The 16,177-nt window shown below is 33.5% G+C and overlaps 1 protein-coding gene across 5 annotated transcripts in view; it reads right to left on the bottom strand.

Annotated features, from left to right (window-relative positions):
• The window catches only part of PTBP2 (polypyrimidine tract binding protein 2), an 82,462-nt gene that overhangs the window by 13,549 nt on the left and 52,736 nt on the right, over window positions 1–16,177 (bottom strand). For all 5 annotated transcript variants that reach the window (XM_060090167.1, XM_060090163.1, XM_060090164.1 and 2 more), the window contains exon 8: window positions 12,354–12,549. In XM_060090167.1, coding sequence (XP_059946150.1) covers window positions 12,354–12,549 — 196 coding nt within the window. The remainder of the gene's footprint in view (window positions 1–12,353; window positions 12,550–16,177) is intronic.

Here is a 16,177-nt window from a genome sequence, read left to right as displayed (position 1 = left end):
TCTGTTGATATTTCAAGAAAAATTACTAATTCATGAAACACATATAAAAACATCAATACATTTGATATATCAGTCTAAACACTTCATTTTTTCAGAAAATGGTTTCTTCTAAAATACATCTCTGCCATGCCAATATACAATTTAAACAATCATAATACTTCACCAAAATATTCAAAGATGATGAAAAATTTATTCAAAGAAACTTTAAGTCTGGGATTTGTAATGGAGACACCTTGGTAGCACAATATTATTTAAAACATCAAGACATCATGGAAAAATAAACACTGAGAATTAAAATAATTAAAATTAATTAAAAATGGTAATTAAGAATTAAGAGACTAGGCTAAAGCCCTTTTTGAAGTGTGAAAGACTTAAAAAAAAAGAATGCTATGTTTTAATAAACATTACACTTTAGTAAAAATAAGACTGTTAATTTTCTCGTGAAAATATTCATGAAATTTTGTGGCTCCAAGTAGATACAATTTATCTCCTTCTAGTAAGGAGATAATGGAAAGCTCAGCAAAATGCGGAATGTAAGCTATGAGGTCCCCACTGTTCTTGCTACTATCCAAATGCTACTTCATAATCTCCCTACTTCTCCATTTATTCTCACCATTCTGGGTCACTTGCTACTAAGTCAGATGATCTATCCTCTTGCCAAATGATCTTTCTTCATTTTAGGCAGCCCAGAGCATGATGCAAAAGTACTTCAAGAGATGAGGGCAGTCACTGTCCTTAGCGCCACTAGCATGTATTTCTCTTCCACTATTTCTTCTCCTAGTCTGGTAACTTAGAAAAACTATTTCAGTCATCTTTCACAGTTCCAAATCACTAGAATAGTCTTGAGGTTTTTATTGGACTTTTAAAGCCTCTAAGGATAGTTTCCACAATTTCCTTCAGTATACTCTTCTCTAAAAATTTATTTTGTAAATAAGGTAATTTTTTTTTAGGTTTACTCTCAGTGTTGTCTGCTACACAAAAATATAAAAACCTACAAAGTATTTCACGACGTACTATTTATGCCATAATAATGAATTCTGAAAAGGAAGTCTGCACTGTATTTTTCATATTAATGTTAACTCCTAGTTGTGAGAAAAAATACATTTACTATCTTCCCTTTGTAAAAAAACATATAAAACACGTTATGCACATTGGCTCTAATGGATTACTTTTAGCTGTAGAAATAACTTTAATGATTTACATCTTCAAGGCAGCAGGTATGCTGTAAAAAACACTATTTATGCACATTGAGATGGGGGATAAAAACGTCTGTTTTATTTTCAGTATTGTTGTAAGAATCAAATAACGTCAAAGAGCTTCATAAACTGCCACATGAAAAGGAAGGTGTCACAGGGATCCCTTCTATGTGAAATGATCTTCATCAGCTGGGCCACCCAGCATTTTGAGTGACTCAGCAATTTAATAAATTTCTTGTATTAGTTCTGACACATTACTACCCCTTCCTCCCTGAGACTGATGGCCACACTGCCATGTACCTATCTCTCTGATAGAGATTCAAAGTCCACAGGGATGAAGTGATTACAAATTATGTACCTATCTATCCCTCTATCCCTCAGGTCATATTTTGCTGAGGCACACAGACATCCCTAACCTTGTCCATTACAATTGAAGAATTAAACTGTTCTTGATAGCTTATCTTAAATCATTTGCAAATTTTACCTATAATTTTTAATAAACTTTTACTTTAGAACAGTTTTAGATTTACAGAAAAATTAAAAATTCTCCACAGTTCTTATAACCTGGGCACCCCTTTCCCCCCATTATTAATATCTTACTATAGCATGATATAGTTATATATCATATATATTATACATATATTGTACTATCATACAATAGTATGATATATGTTGCAACTAATCAGCCACTATTAATATGTTATTATTAATTAAGGTCCATGAAGTATTCAGATTTCCTTAATTTGCATCTAGTGTCCTTTCTTTGTTTCAGGATGCCATTATTAGATTTAGTCATACCTCCTTAGGCTCCTCTCGACTACGACAGTTTTATCCATGCTTTTTAGAGATGCAGAATTTGTTTTATCCTTTCATTTCCTATTCTGAAACATCTATCCAAAGTCAATTACATCATATCTTTTGGTCTTAGAGTTCTTTCCCCCGGTTTTGGTGTTACACTTCTTTTCCCTCTTCAAGACATCTGGTGGTCGTTATTCTCACATACGACTGAACAGAGGATTGGTGGTGGGACTTTGAGGCCTGTAATAATTCACGTAGTATAGGGTCCTGGGTGAGGGGGGCAGTTTTTACAATATTTTATTTCCTGACTTGAAAATAAAAATTTTACCTTTGACAAGAATGACAGCTGCTATTTTTTCCTCAAATAATTCATTCTTCCTCTTCCACCAACCTTCCCTTCAATTTCTATTTTACCCTCTAGAACCCATTTTTCTTTTCTATCATTAACAATTGCATTTTATTCAATGTGTTCCTTAGAGAAAATTTTTAATTAAAAGCTTGCTTGGTCCTAATGAAACTTATCTTATAACCCTCACAAAAAGTCATTTTTACCTCTCTAAACCCTTCCCCAAAGGAAAGTAAAGGGTGCATTATTCATCCCACTATCCCACCACCCAATGTTACTTTCAGACTGCTGTTCTGCCGTCACCAATTAGAATGTCTTTGAGGTCGGACCATGCAATCATTTCTCATCAAAACAGCCATCAGGTCACTGGGACATTTTCTCTCATTACATTAAGACTTTGGCACCTGGCTTTATTTCTTCCTTCTATCTCAGCTCTTGTCCTCATCCTGTGATCTGTCTGACACACTGGTCTCACTATTTCTTAAAAAGTTCTACTTTGATGATTTTTACTGTATCAGTCTGTCTTACCAACTTCCTTTGCTACATCTTTGATTTTTTTTTTTTTGCCATTCATTTCTAACATTACATCCCCTTTCCTGACTTCATTCTTCCATCTGATAGATCCTCCTACTCCCATACCAGCCACTGAACCAACCCATTTTTAGCCTATATGATAACCACTTCCCTTTCTGTTCTCCCTTGGCTAGACTATACTATGTCTAGAGCATTTTGGCTTGCTTGTTCCTAATCCATTAATGCTCTACAATGCCAGACTTGGATAAACCAAATCTTATATTTTGGATATGCTTTCATCTAGGTTTGTAAAATATTAAGAGTGAAAACACACACACACACACCCTACAACCCCAAACTGATTCCACAAACATTTTGTTATTTGATGTTAGCTGCATTTCCTATTCTATTTTCAAGAATTCCCTAAAAATCCACTACACTTAAGTCCTGTACCCTATTCTCAACCTTGTTATGTTCAGCAAGTATCTTGTAAGACTGAGATCAGAATTCCCTCAAAATTTTCAATCAACTTCAAAAGTCCTCCCTTCTTTCTTCATCTGTTCCCCTTTCTTCATAAAGATACAAATGGTGAGAAGAAAGAATATGGACTATCAAAAGCTGATGACTTCAGTTCTGGCTCCAGCTCTGCCCCTAAATCTCTATGTAAGCTTGATAAGAATTCCTTCCAGTTCTCACAATGGTCCTGAAAAGTATCTCTATATTTCGTAGGCCCCAACATTTCCACTATATTCTTGATCCAATCTACTACAATCAATTCTAGGACTTAAGCTAGCCTTCAAAACAAATACTAGCTAATATGAAATTAGCATTCATTCTATGCCAGACACTGTGAAAAGTTCTCTGTATTAACACATTTAATCCTCACACTAGCCTTAGAACATGGGGATTACTATCATTATATCCATGACTGAAAGCTGAGACAGTGAAGCTGAGCCAGCTTTTGAACTGAGGATGTCTGGATTTGGATCACATACTCTTAATGATTATGCATACTCTTTCACCGTAAACATTTCCTCTTGGGCCCTGATTTGCTCCTCAACTACCATCCCATTTCTCCTTCCTTCCTAAAGCACTTATTCAAAGAGTAGTAAGTACTTTCTTATCAAATTTACGTTCCTAATCCATTATAATTTGATTTATACCCATTCTTACGAATAAGATAAACTTTATGCTAACTACTAAACTGAATAGGCACTTCTAATTTTAACCCTATATTTCATCCCTCAATCCCTTACTTCTTTACTTTCCCACAACATAAATGTGTAGTGCTTAAAGTTTCAATTTCAAGTCTTTAGCCCTCTTGCTCTCTTATACCTGAGAATCTTAAACAAAAGTTTATTTTTCTTTCAGTTTTACTGATATAATGGACATATAGCACTGTATAAATTTAAGGCGTACAGCATGATTTGACTTACATACACCATGAGATGATTATCACAATAAGTTTAGTGAACATCCATCATCTCATACAGATACCACATTAAAGAAATAGGAAAAAAAATTTTTCTCCTTGTGATGAGAACTCTTAGGATTTACTCTCCTAACAACTTCCATATATAACATAGAGCAGTGTTCGTTATATGTATCATGTTACATTACATCCCTAGTACTTATTTATCTTATAACTGGAAGTTTGTACCTGTTGACCACCTTTATCCAATTTCTCCCCACCCCCAAGCCCTGTGTCTAGCAACTACAAATCTGATCTCTCTAAACCAAAGTTTTAAATAACACTCCTCTGGCCTTTCAAATTCTCAACCCCACAGAACTCTTGCCTAAGTCCTAGGATGAATTTCCTCCACAAGTTTAATTCTTCATGAGTCATCATATCGTAAGGTGCCAAGTCCTATTACTTTTTTTTTTTTGCGGTATGCGGGCCTCTCACTGTTGTGGCCTCTCCCGTTGCGGAGCACAGGCTCCGGATGTGCAGGTTCAGCGGCCATGAATCCCGGGCCCAGCTGCTCCGCAGCATGTGGGATCTTCCCGGACCAGGGCACGAACCTGTGTCCCCTGCATCGGCAGGCAGACTCTCAACCACTGCGCCACAAGGGAAGCCCCCTATTCGTTTTACATTTAATTTTTCCCATGTTTCTTTCTTTCCATTCTCATTTCTGTCCCTAGTTTAGATTCACAATTTTACCTTACTTAGACTAATAGTCTCCAGTATACTCCTTGGGATGGCATCAGTTCTAAGATCTTCTCTCAAACTAGTTCTTTCTGACATCATTGCCTTTCATGTTTTCCCAATTACCCTATGCCTCATTCACAACTGAATACTTGTCACTTCCTAAACATGCATGATATATTCTTCACCACATTTCTCATGCTGTGTTTTTTAAATCCTTTATTCTTATCCAAATCAAATGGCTTTGGCCCATAAAGCCCTTCCACTTTCTCCTTTGGATGATAAATTACTCACTTCATTATGCTCTAATACTACATTAAACTCTATTATATATTTCAGTTTGCCTCACATTAGAGATATTCAGGCGTATGCTGCCTCCACCAGAGTATAAACAAGATTACAAGCACAGAAACCTTGTAATTTTTCTGAGCCCCTACAGTACCCAGCACAGTGCTAAAATGACTGCTGAAAAATGCAATTAATGAATAAAGCAGGATGCCACTGAGGTGAGGTAGAATGCTTCTAGGAATGTGAAAAGCTCACAGCAATTACTTAAGAAGGAGGGTAAGAAAAATTCAGAAAGTGGGGCAAAAAGGAGAGGTATATTCAGAGACAGAATACCATTTTTAAATTAAAATCAAGATTAATAGGAAAAAGAAAAAAATATAGAAATTAAAAGGAAGAGAAATATGAAGTTAGGAAGAACTCAGAAAAAAAAAAAAATTAAAATGTCCTGTATCTACTGCTTTCTTGGTGCATCTTTAGAGACTGAAAAGTTCCTGCATAACTTTTACCTCCTTCAGATAGAGGCACATTTTATACTATGGTCACAAATGCATAGTTTTTCTTCTACTAATTGCAGAGGTAGCAGTAATATACTTTAGAAGGCTCTGCTTTGTTTTAGCCATACCACAAACATAACTGTCAACTCTTAAAAACTTTTCAAGATTAAATCTACAGTATGATTTAATTTAAATCTGTCTTCTACAACCGAAGGCTGAAGTTGATTACCACTGAATCAACTTCTGTTGTTTAGCTGTTTAGCTTTAAAAATATGAACACCAGGATAAATATAAGGTTTTCAAATATGTGACAGGGTATCATGGAAAAGGAGGAGGTAAACATAGGATTAATAAAAGAAATTTCTTAAAGCTATAGCTGAGAACAACAGAATGGATGACCATAACAAATCAGTTTAGGACCATAAAATCAACCATTAAGAACTGAGAATGAAAATGTGTACCCTGGATAGTTAAAAAGCAGCCTATGAGTAACATTTTAGTCCTACAGTTATAAGCTTATCCCATTTGAGAAGGCTGGTAAATAACTAAATACGAACTGATGTAATAATGTAATTCTCCTAATGTTTATGGCCCGTTATACCTCCAAAGTATGAAGTATGCAATTACCACCAACTATTTCCTTTGCTGAGAAGACAAAAAAATTTCCAGATTTAAAACATATTAATTCATATATTATATAAAATGTACTTGGAGTTAAATAAATTCTTTAAAGCTTATTGCTTCAAGTTAATTCATGATTCACAAGTAAAAATGTTATCCAAATTTTAAAATGAACAATTCTACCCCAGCTCTTGCAACTTCCTTTAAAGACAGAAAGTGGTTAAGACTCCGTGCTCCCAATGCAGGGGACCTGGGTTCGATCCCTGGTCCCTGGTTAGAACCCGCAGGCTGCAACTAAGACTCGACACAGTCAAATAAATATTTTCTAAAAATGAATAAATATGAATACACAAGAACACGTGATCTTAAAAAAAAAAAAGATGACAGTATAAGGAAATAAATAGCCAGACCAATCCAGATTGGGCATTTTCTAAAAGAATATAACTAGGTTTCCACAATAAGTCAATGTAACTGAGGGTTGGGGCGGAGGGAGAGGACTTTAACAGAGTAATAGACATTCAGGAGACATAACTACCAAATGCCATGTGTGGCCCTTGAGAAGATCCTATTCTGAACAAATCAATGCTTAAAAAACACTTTTTGAGGGCTTCCCTGGTGGCGCAGTGGTTGAGAGTCCGCCTGCCGATGCAGGGGACACGGGTTCGTGCCCCGGTCCGGGAGGATCCCACATGCCGCGGAGTGGCTGGGCCCGTGGGCCATGGCCGCTGAGCCTGCGCGTCCGGAGCCTGTGCTCCGCAATGGGAGAGGCCACGACAGTGAGAGGCCCGCATACCGCAAAAAAAAAAAAAAAAAAAAAAAAAAAAAACTTTTTGAGACAACTGGGGAAATGCAAGATTGACTGGGTATTCAACAACATTAAGAAATCATCAATTTTGATAGGTATGATAATCAGGTTTTAATCAATTTTGATCAGGTATGCTTGGTAAGAAAATGTCATTATTTTAGAGAAATTATGGTAATGTTTGAGATGACATGATGTTAAGGATTTGCCTCAAAATACAACAGAAAAAATGAACAGATAAAACAAGTGTGGGAACTAGTGAATTGAGATAATGGATATTTTAACTGAAGTCTTTGATAATAAAATCTTAAAAAAAAACATGTAAATAACCCATTCAAAAGTAACAAAAACAAAAGCTTTCAGAAGTCATTTAAAAATAAATTTTAAAATATTAAGTTTAAAGTAAGTTTCAAAAAATATTTTAAAAACAAGTTTGTTAATTTTATGCATCATAAACACACAGAAAATAAAACCGAATTCAATTTAACAGCTAAACAGTTATCAGTGGAATTGTACCGATATCAAGACAGATTTATATGGCATGAATAAAGAAAAGTATTAGAATACTGGCTCAATAGGTATAAAGTATGTTTTTATGAGAACACTAATAACTTTGCTAAAAAACTAAAACAAAGCACCTAAAAAATTACAAACTATCCTCTATAGCAGTAATTCTCAACTCCCACTACATCTTGGAATCCTGGAATCTTAAAAAATTAGAAACCCACTAATCATTAGGGATTCTCAGTCTAGGGTAAGACCTGGTGATTTTGATGTGCAGAAAAGACTGAGAAACACTGATCTATAAGAACTACATATTTACCCTTATGAATAAATGGTTGTTATATGTGTTCTCAGTTATGAATTATTTTCACCTCAAAAGATATCCTATTCAAAGTTTGCTTTGCTTTTCTGTTAAAACAGTATGATGAGAACGGCTGCTACTTATTAACTCAAAATACACAGAAGGCTCTAAAGTATTCTTTGTACGTATTATCTGCATTAATTTTTAAAATGTAGACAACATGATCATGAAAAATTAATTACTTCTAGCAGTTTTTCTAAAAGTGACCACCCCTTAATAAATCAACTACACTTCTTAAACATGATAAAATGATCATTATAATGACATCTCAATTTATAATCTCAAGGATTTTTGATCACCTTGTTCTCTGATGTAGAATATGTGAATAACTAATAGTCTGCCAAGTTTGTGATTATGTATTTAAATGTCAGATTTCTATCTAATTAAAAAGCCCTCAGTCTCCATTCTTGAATAAATTACATTTTTGGAGACACTGTGGTCCCTAGCACTAAAAAAAGGAAGCCAAGAATGCTAGTCTTAAAAAATTACTGTGTAAAATAAACCAATTAAAATTTAAAATACTGATTCCAAATTAATTAAATTTAGTCAAGTGCTTAGATATAATATAAAAATCATACAAAGTAAAGTGAATCCCCTAAATATTTAGCAGAAAAGAATTATCACCTAGTATCTGTGTTCTTACAGAATCTTTGAAATAAAAGGATACCGAGCAATTATTTCATTTTGCACAAGTACTGTTTGAGGAAGACTCAAGCAGGAAATGGATCCTATCAATATTAGTTTGTTGTAATCTGAAGTCACCTGATTTACTAAATATCACTAGAAGCAAATAAACAGAGAAAAAAATTTAGTCACCATTCCAGAAGGCATGACCTCACTAACACAACAGTGTATGTCACTATTAAGAGTGTTTGATGACTACTTTAAAAAGCAAAACTGTGGGCTTCCCTGGTGGCGCAGTGGTTGAGAGTCCGCCTTCTGATGCAGGGGACACGGGTTCGTGCCCCGGTCTGGGAAGATCCCACATGCCGCAGAGCGGCTGGGCCCGTGAGCCATGGCCACTGAGCCTGTGCTCCACAACGGGAGAGGCCACAACAGTGAGAGGCCCGCGTACCACAAAAAAAAAAAAAAAAAAAAAAAAAAAAAAAGAAAAACAGTAAGTGGTTCCTCATAAAGATAACAGTACCCACCAAAGGTCTGGGGGGTAAAAAAAAGTTAATGTCCTGTAAATGGAAACGTTTGGATTGTGATGAATTATTTTAAAATATTTTTCCGTAACTAGCCAGTCTAAAATATAAGTATAAAGTTAAATGCTTAGTTCATACCAAATATGAAAATAATATCCTTAATATACATTTTACATTTTGTACATCCTAATAGAAAGAATCCAGACAACCAATTCAGAGACTTGTAAGTACCTAATAAGCATTGAAAAATTATAAACTAGTTCATAAAATATGACAATTATAATAAGCTGGTAGAGGAAACAGTACAATAGCCAGCCTCATATACCATTCATGTTAGTTTAAATTAATATCACCATTCTAGAAAGAAATTTGTAACAAGATTCAGAAGGCTTTAACATTTTCTTTGACCCAATGATTCTAGTTGTAGGAATCTAGTCTAAGTAAATAAGAGACAAAAAAGTTATGTACAGGTGTTTGTCACAGCGCCATTTATACTAATGAAAAGTATGAAAGTAGACTAAATGTCCAACATACTTCCAAAAGTATTATATATCCACTAGAACGTTATGAAGCTATTATAATTATCATTTTTCAAAAAAATTCTCAGTAGAATAATTCAAATAAAACACAAAACTGCAAATAGTGTGATTTTAATTTTGTACAAAATATGTATTTACATAGAAAATAAAAAAAAATCAAAATATAAGTTATCTCATAAAATTATAAATTCCATTATTTTTTTAAACTTATAACTCACCCACTTTCAAAAACTATTTGCAGACATTTAAAATAAAAAACTCCAGTTATAAGATGTAAAACCATTAAAACAGGTAAACGATGAAGTCATTTAGTAAAGGAAGGTGAATTCACATTTCACCACAAAATATTTTCCTTCTTCTTATCAGGCAGAGCACAGAAACAAAAATACACACATACCTTGGAGATATTGCAGCTTTGGTTCCAGACCACCACAATAAAGCAAGTATTGCAATAAAGTGAGTCACAAATTTTATGGTTTTCCTGTGCATATAAAAGCTATGTTTACAGTATACTGTAGTCTATTAAGTGTGTAAACATCATTATGTCTAAAAAAAAATGTATATACCTTAATTACAAAATACTTTATTGCTACAAAATGCTAACCATCATATGACAATGCAGGGTTGCCACAAACCTTCAATGTGTTTTTAAAAAACAAAAACAAAACAGTATCTGTGAAGCACAATGAAACGAGGTATACCAGCATGTTATATTAAAATATTCAAGACAGAGCTGGAAGAAGACACCAAATTTACTTACTAAGAACTGAGCAACTTTACTCATATTCTTTTAATGCAAAAATGTAGAACACTTGAAAAATGATAAAAGCACTGAATAAGACAGAAGTTAGTTATGGTGTAACTTTATAATCCTTTATGAGAAAGACTTATAATTACTTTAAAAAAATTCCATCAAAGCCATGAGATTACAAGGAAAACGATGAATTCCTTCTAACCATGACTCCACCCAGAATCAAAAACACATACAAACTCATATAACTACATCCAAATGAGCAAACACAAATAGCTCTTAGGGTCCAAGAAAGTGATTACTACGGTCATATGTTTGACGCTAGCTGAAGTTTCTTGGTATTTCACCCTTGTTTCTTTAATGAGTTGCATGTAATATTTTAAACTTCTTACAAACTACTATAAAAAATCTCGTTGTCATCTTCTACTTTGGTTATTTTAAGGATTAAATAATGTATCTGCTAAGTGACTTGCAGAATGCCTATGACATAGAAGCTATTCAGTAAATGTTGATTTTTGTCTTTTCTATAAAATAATTTCTATCAGTTAAAAAAATTTAAGAATTCACAGTAACAATTACAAGCAAAGGCCATGTATCACTCATTATTGTCTCACTCTTAACTTTAAAAAATGGTACGCCATGAAATAGTCAATATTATCTACTTACAAGCCAAGTTGAGGGAATAAAGCCTTAAATTAGCCCCATACAGTGATAGAGATTCTCTTAAGAATGAATGTTAACAACCTAAAGAATCTATTATGGTCATGATAAACTGCTATGACTTGTGCTAGATGTATTAGACAATTAGAATAAAGGGTCAGTTTTGTCTAAAATTACCAGAATTAATTTCACATATCAAATGCTTCTCTTGTGCATTAGTGTGTCTCATTTCACAGATGTATCACTTATATTACATATTTATAAATGGATAACACATGCTATATATCCAAAGTAAGTAAATATCTATTTCCAAAAATTACTTCATTATAATGCTTTTTCTTTTTTAATTGATAAACATAAACTGTAAGAACTAGTTTGTGACTCATCAATCTTGGGTTCCATATGTATAGAAACAACTCATTTAAAGATAATCTTACAAACTTCAGAAACCAAGAATTTCCTGAATACATCAAATAAAACTGTAAAATTTCATCTTAAATTATAAATCACTTATTTTACTTACAAAATAACATTTTCCTTTATTTTTTCTTCATCTTGACTCTGTCAACTATTAGTTGCAAATTTGTTTTGTTTTGTTTTGTTTTTGATTAGGTGGGTCAAATCCATTGCAGAATGAGGTGAAATACAATGATTAAGACAAAATGCAAATACTGATAAATACCAAAATAAATTTTATATAAAATCCTTTCTAGTTAAAATTGTTTAAAAGAGAGAGTATAATATGCTTTGAAAAAATCTATACACCTACTCCCATTATATGTTGCTTCTGTTAACTTTTCATTGTCTGTGCAGTGCTAAATTGAAACAATTAGATTGGCCCTAAAGAATATGCACAAGGGCCCCTAGACAGCATGATTTCAATTTAAAGTGTAAATATTTTATTAAGAACTCAACAGTATTTCTTCATTAGAGCTTTTCCTCTTCTATTCTGGGAGAGAAGATGAGAGTGGTGAAAAAGAATATAACTGATATAATTTTCATTATACTTATGAACTTAGGGCTTTCTTCCAACAGCATACATAGGCTTTCTTACCTGATGCGGGGAGAAACCTAACATAGTTTCTTAAATTCCAAATAGGAGATTTATTATACTTACTGGAGTTTAACAGGCACTTTCCCATTTGGCAAAATGGGAGAAAAGTGGTATAGACAATAAAAATCATACCTAAGAGAGATGTCTCCTTGGCAAATGCTGCAGCAATAGCTGGGTCCAATGCAGGTTGTCCATCCCCAGATGGAAGATCAGGTCGAGTATAATCCCTACTTTTATCATTGTTGTATTTTACATTCAAATTCACAAGTTTGGAAAAATCAATCCTTAGGGTACAGCAAGCATTATAAATATTCTGACCATCTAGGGCCTGTAAAAGTGAACAAAATATATCAGCAATATTAAGAAATAAAAATCAGAAAAAGTATGACCTTGACAATAAAACTCAACAATTAAAAACTGCACATAAAAGCCACCAGGAAAGGGATCAGATTCCATACCCTGTTCTCTACTATCCCAGCTGTACATATATTGGTTTCCACAAATACTATCTTCTTTAAATTGAAAAGTGTTACCTAAATCTAAAAGGCAACCAGTTAAACATATGTGCTAATACTTTTAATTTTTAAAATCTGCAAATATTTTAATTAAAAAAAATTAACAAGGGTCACAAATATAGTCAGTCCTGCCAAAGTAGTACCATAATAGTCTGCACAATACTTTAAAGTTAATTTTATTATACACATATCTTTTGCTGTATGGTAACACTTATAAAAATTGTTATAGGTATAAGGTGACTTCTGTTTGATGCCACATTAAATGAGGTGCCTCAAGACAAATAAATATCACTATGATGCATAACAGCAACTACCATGAAATGAGCAAAAACTCTTGGGTTGGCCAATAAGTTCATTTGGGTTTTCCATAACATCTTAAGGAAAACCCCAACAAACATTTTGGCAAACCCACTATCATCTTCCTTAACTTAGGTTGTTCAACCTGAATCAGAATAACTTGCTGAATAAGCAAATTCAACGTCATCCCAGGAAAGTTCTGGAATAGAAGGAGTACAAGCTCTAGAGTTGAAAGGTCATCTTGAACAAGTTACATAACCTTTCTGAATCTCAGAATCTTTCTGAACCTGGAAAACAGATATGACAATGGCTGCCATGTTTCCTTGCAGGGTTATTATGAGGATTAGATAAAAGATCACATATGTAAAAGCACATATGTATATTTTACACATATGTAAAATATATGAATTATAAAGGACTGTGCTGCTGTTATGATTATTATGTTTTTTTCTGTTCCTATATAATCACCAATGCTACTCCAGTTGGATAGAAACCTGGAACGAACTAGAGAATAGGGGAACACGCTGTTAATTTTTCATTAAAAGAATAAACATTTACTGTATAAAATAACAGTCCAGAAATGAAGAACATGTTTAGCTCTATAATTCACCTCAAAAATGAAAACAATTATTCTGATAACAATACATAAATAGATCAAGCCTGATATCTACGCAGACCAAGATCTATTAAGTGTGTAAAACCAGAACTTTATTTATAGTAGACCAACATATTTTTCACATTTGATGTTTGAAAGAGAATTTTTGTATTACCTCAGTATGACTATTTTAATTGTCACATTGTTGAAGAAGGAAAGTAACTGAAACAGACTTAAATATAATCAAGAGTGCCCTGTTATGGAAAAAGTAAACCTCTATAGCTCCTTATGTATATAAAGCTTATAATTAAAATATTCCCACTCTAAAAGGAGAAAACCCGTTCCTTTAATATACAAAATTAAGATTTATCCAAGGGGGAAAGTGTTGAGGGGGGTGGTGGTGGTGGGATGGATTGGGACATTGGGATTGACATGTATACACTAATATGTATAAAACAGATAATAAGAACCTGCCGTATAAAAAAATAAAATAAAATTCAAAAAAAGTTAAGATTTATGTGAATATATTTACCAAGCTAAAAACTAACCTAAAAACACAATTCAACCCAAGTTCACCAATTTCAATAATTACTGATGAAAACTCACTTAAAGGGACCACATACACATCAGGATTTGAATTATATTTGAATTAGGCAATGTACCTATCATCATATGAGAATGAAAGCCAAGTATCAGTTCTCTCAGCCAGAATAATATAAGTATTAATTCAATACTCTGCTGTAAAGACAAAGCATTGAAAACAGGTCTTCATTTACTCATTCCTATAGGGGAAATGCTGAGCCAAGTAACAGAATCTGTATCTCTCCCCAGTATATGAACGTCAAAAGATGAGTAGCAAAATTCACTCTTAGGTGACTATTTCAGTAACATCATACAAAAAAATCTGATATCTTGTAAGAAAAGACCTGGCTTTGGGTCATATTATCTAAATTAATGCAAAAAGTAATTAATGTACTGACACAAAATCACTAACTTCACAATAAGCAGAGTTTCTTTGGGGCTGAGTTCTTTCAATGAGGTTGACTGCCAAATATCTACCCTGAATATACAAACTGCTAGAAAGCCCTCTAGAAGCCTTTGACATTCTTCCTTTAATTAAAAAAAAAAATCTTTATGTAGATGGAAGATACACAAGTATACCTAAGATACAAAAGCTAGAGAAATCAGGAAACAATATGTAAATTAAAATCACCTGTTAGCAACATACGAGAGGAACAAGAGCTGAGGATACATGAGAACAGAAATCAAGACACTTTGAATAGCTGGCTGAGGTAAGATGACTACAAATGAGTAAACTATATATGCAAGCTCACTTCCAGCTCGTGTGTTTGTAAAATTCCAGGAAATAATGGCAGCACACAAGTCAGTCTGTGTTCAGCAATCAGGATTGCAGTGATCTTGCTAGAGCAAAAAATTTCTGACAGTAAAAGCTCAAGTTAATTTGCAGAAAGGCCTCTCAAATGTGTCCATGCAAAGGGAAGGTTTGGAGTACACAAAAACAATCAGGAAAAAGTATTTTCATACTAAGTATAAGATTTACGGCAAAAACATGATAAACTCAGTAAAGATGTTAAATACAGAATGTATAGTTAACAACACAATAAAACATTGCATATGGATTAAAAACAGGAAAAGCCACCAATGAAACTAATGAAATACACTCTCCTGGAAGGAATCATTAATGAGAAATAATCCACTTGCATATTAAAAGAGTGACCATATTAAAGGATTTCCAAAAGACACAGTGTCACTGTCCAGTGTCAACTGTACACATTCCTAATAGAAATAGATAACACACCTGAAAAGCTGTCTCTAATAACATAAAAACAAAAACAGCTATTTTCTACCATGTGTGTTATAATTTCAGGGTTGTATACAACAAATAATTTTTAAAAGTCCAGGTGAAAAGGAGATTACTTCTATTTCTCAAAAATACAGAAACTGAACTAGAAAGCCACAGTTAAGTGATATCTTTGCCCAATACACTGCTTGCCAATAAACAACATTTTTGAAAAAGGCATTAGGGCATTTTCTTTAATAAATGTGAAGATTATTTAAAACAATTTACTTTTTACTTGACAATTATGATTGTTAAAATGACTTGTGATTACCACCCTAAATGTCAACCCTCAATATACATTACCTTTTCTGTTGACTTTAGAGGTTTTTAAAGCCAACCTCAGGACAAATTCAGGAGATGGTTACATTTTTCCCCTCCAACCCTCACTAATAAAACTCCATTATTAATATGTTTTTTTCCGAGTTGCTCTTCTCTTATAAAGCAAAATGCTAGGGGGAAAGAATTCCAATTAAATGAAAATAATTGCCAAAGATCATAACTAATATATGGAAAGTTTGGTTGGCTCTGTCACTCAAGCTGCCTGGCAGTGATTCCCAGGGCATTCAAAACAAAACAGAGTAGTGGGCTCCCAACCCCAAAGATTAGAACTGTTAGTTCAGAATGGCCCTAAGAGTCCCATTTTGTATAAGCAATCTATATGACAAGAATGTATCTGGACCACAGTCTG

The sequence above is a fragment of the Mesoplodon densirostris genome, chromosome 2 (assembly GCF_025265405.1).
Source record: "Mesoplodon densirostris isolate mMesDen1 chromosome 2, mMesDen1 primary haplotype, whole genome shotgun sequence".
In the NCBI taxonomy this organism is placed as follows: domain Eukaryota; kingdom Metazoa; phylum Chordata; class Mammalia; order Artiodactyla; family Ziphiidae; genus Mesoplodon; species Mesoplodon densirostris.
The sequence above is the reverse complement of the archived record's forward strand: the minus strand, read 5'-3'. Positions and strand labels throughout refer to the sequence as shown.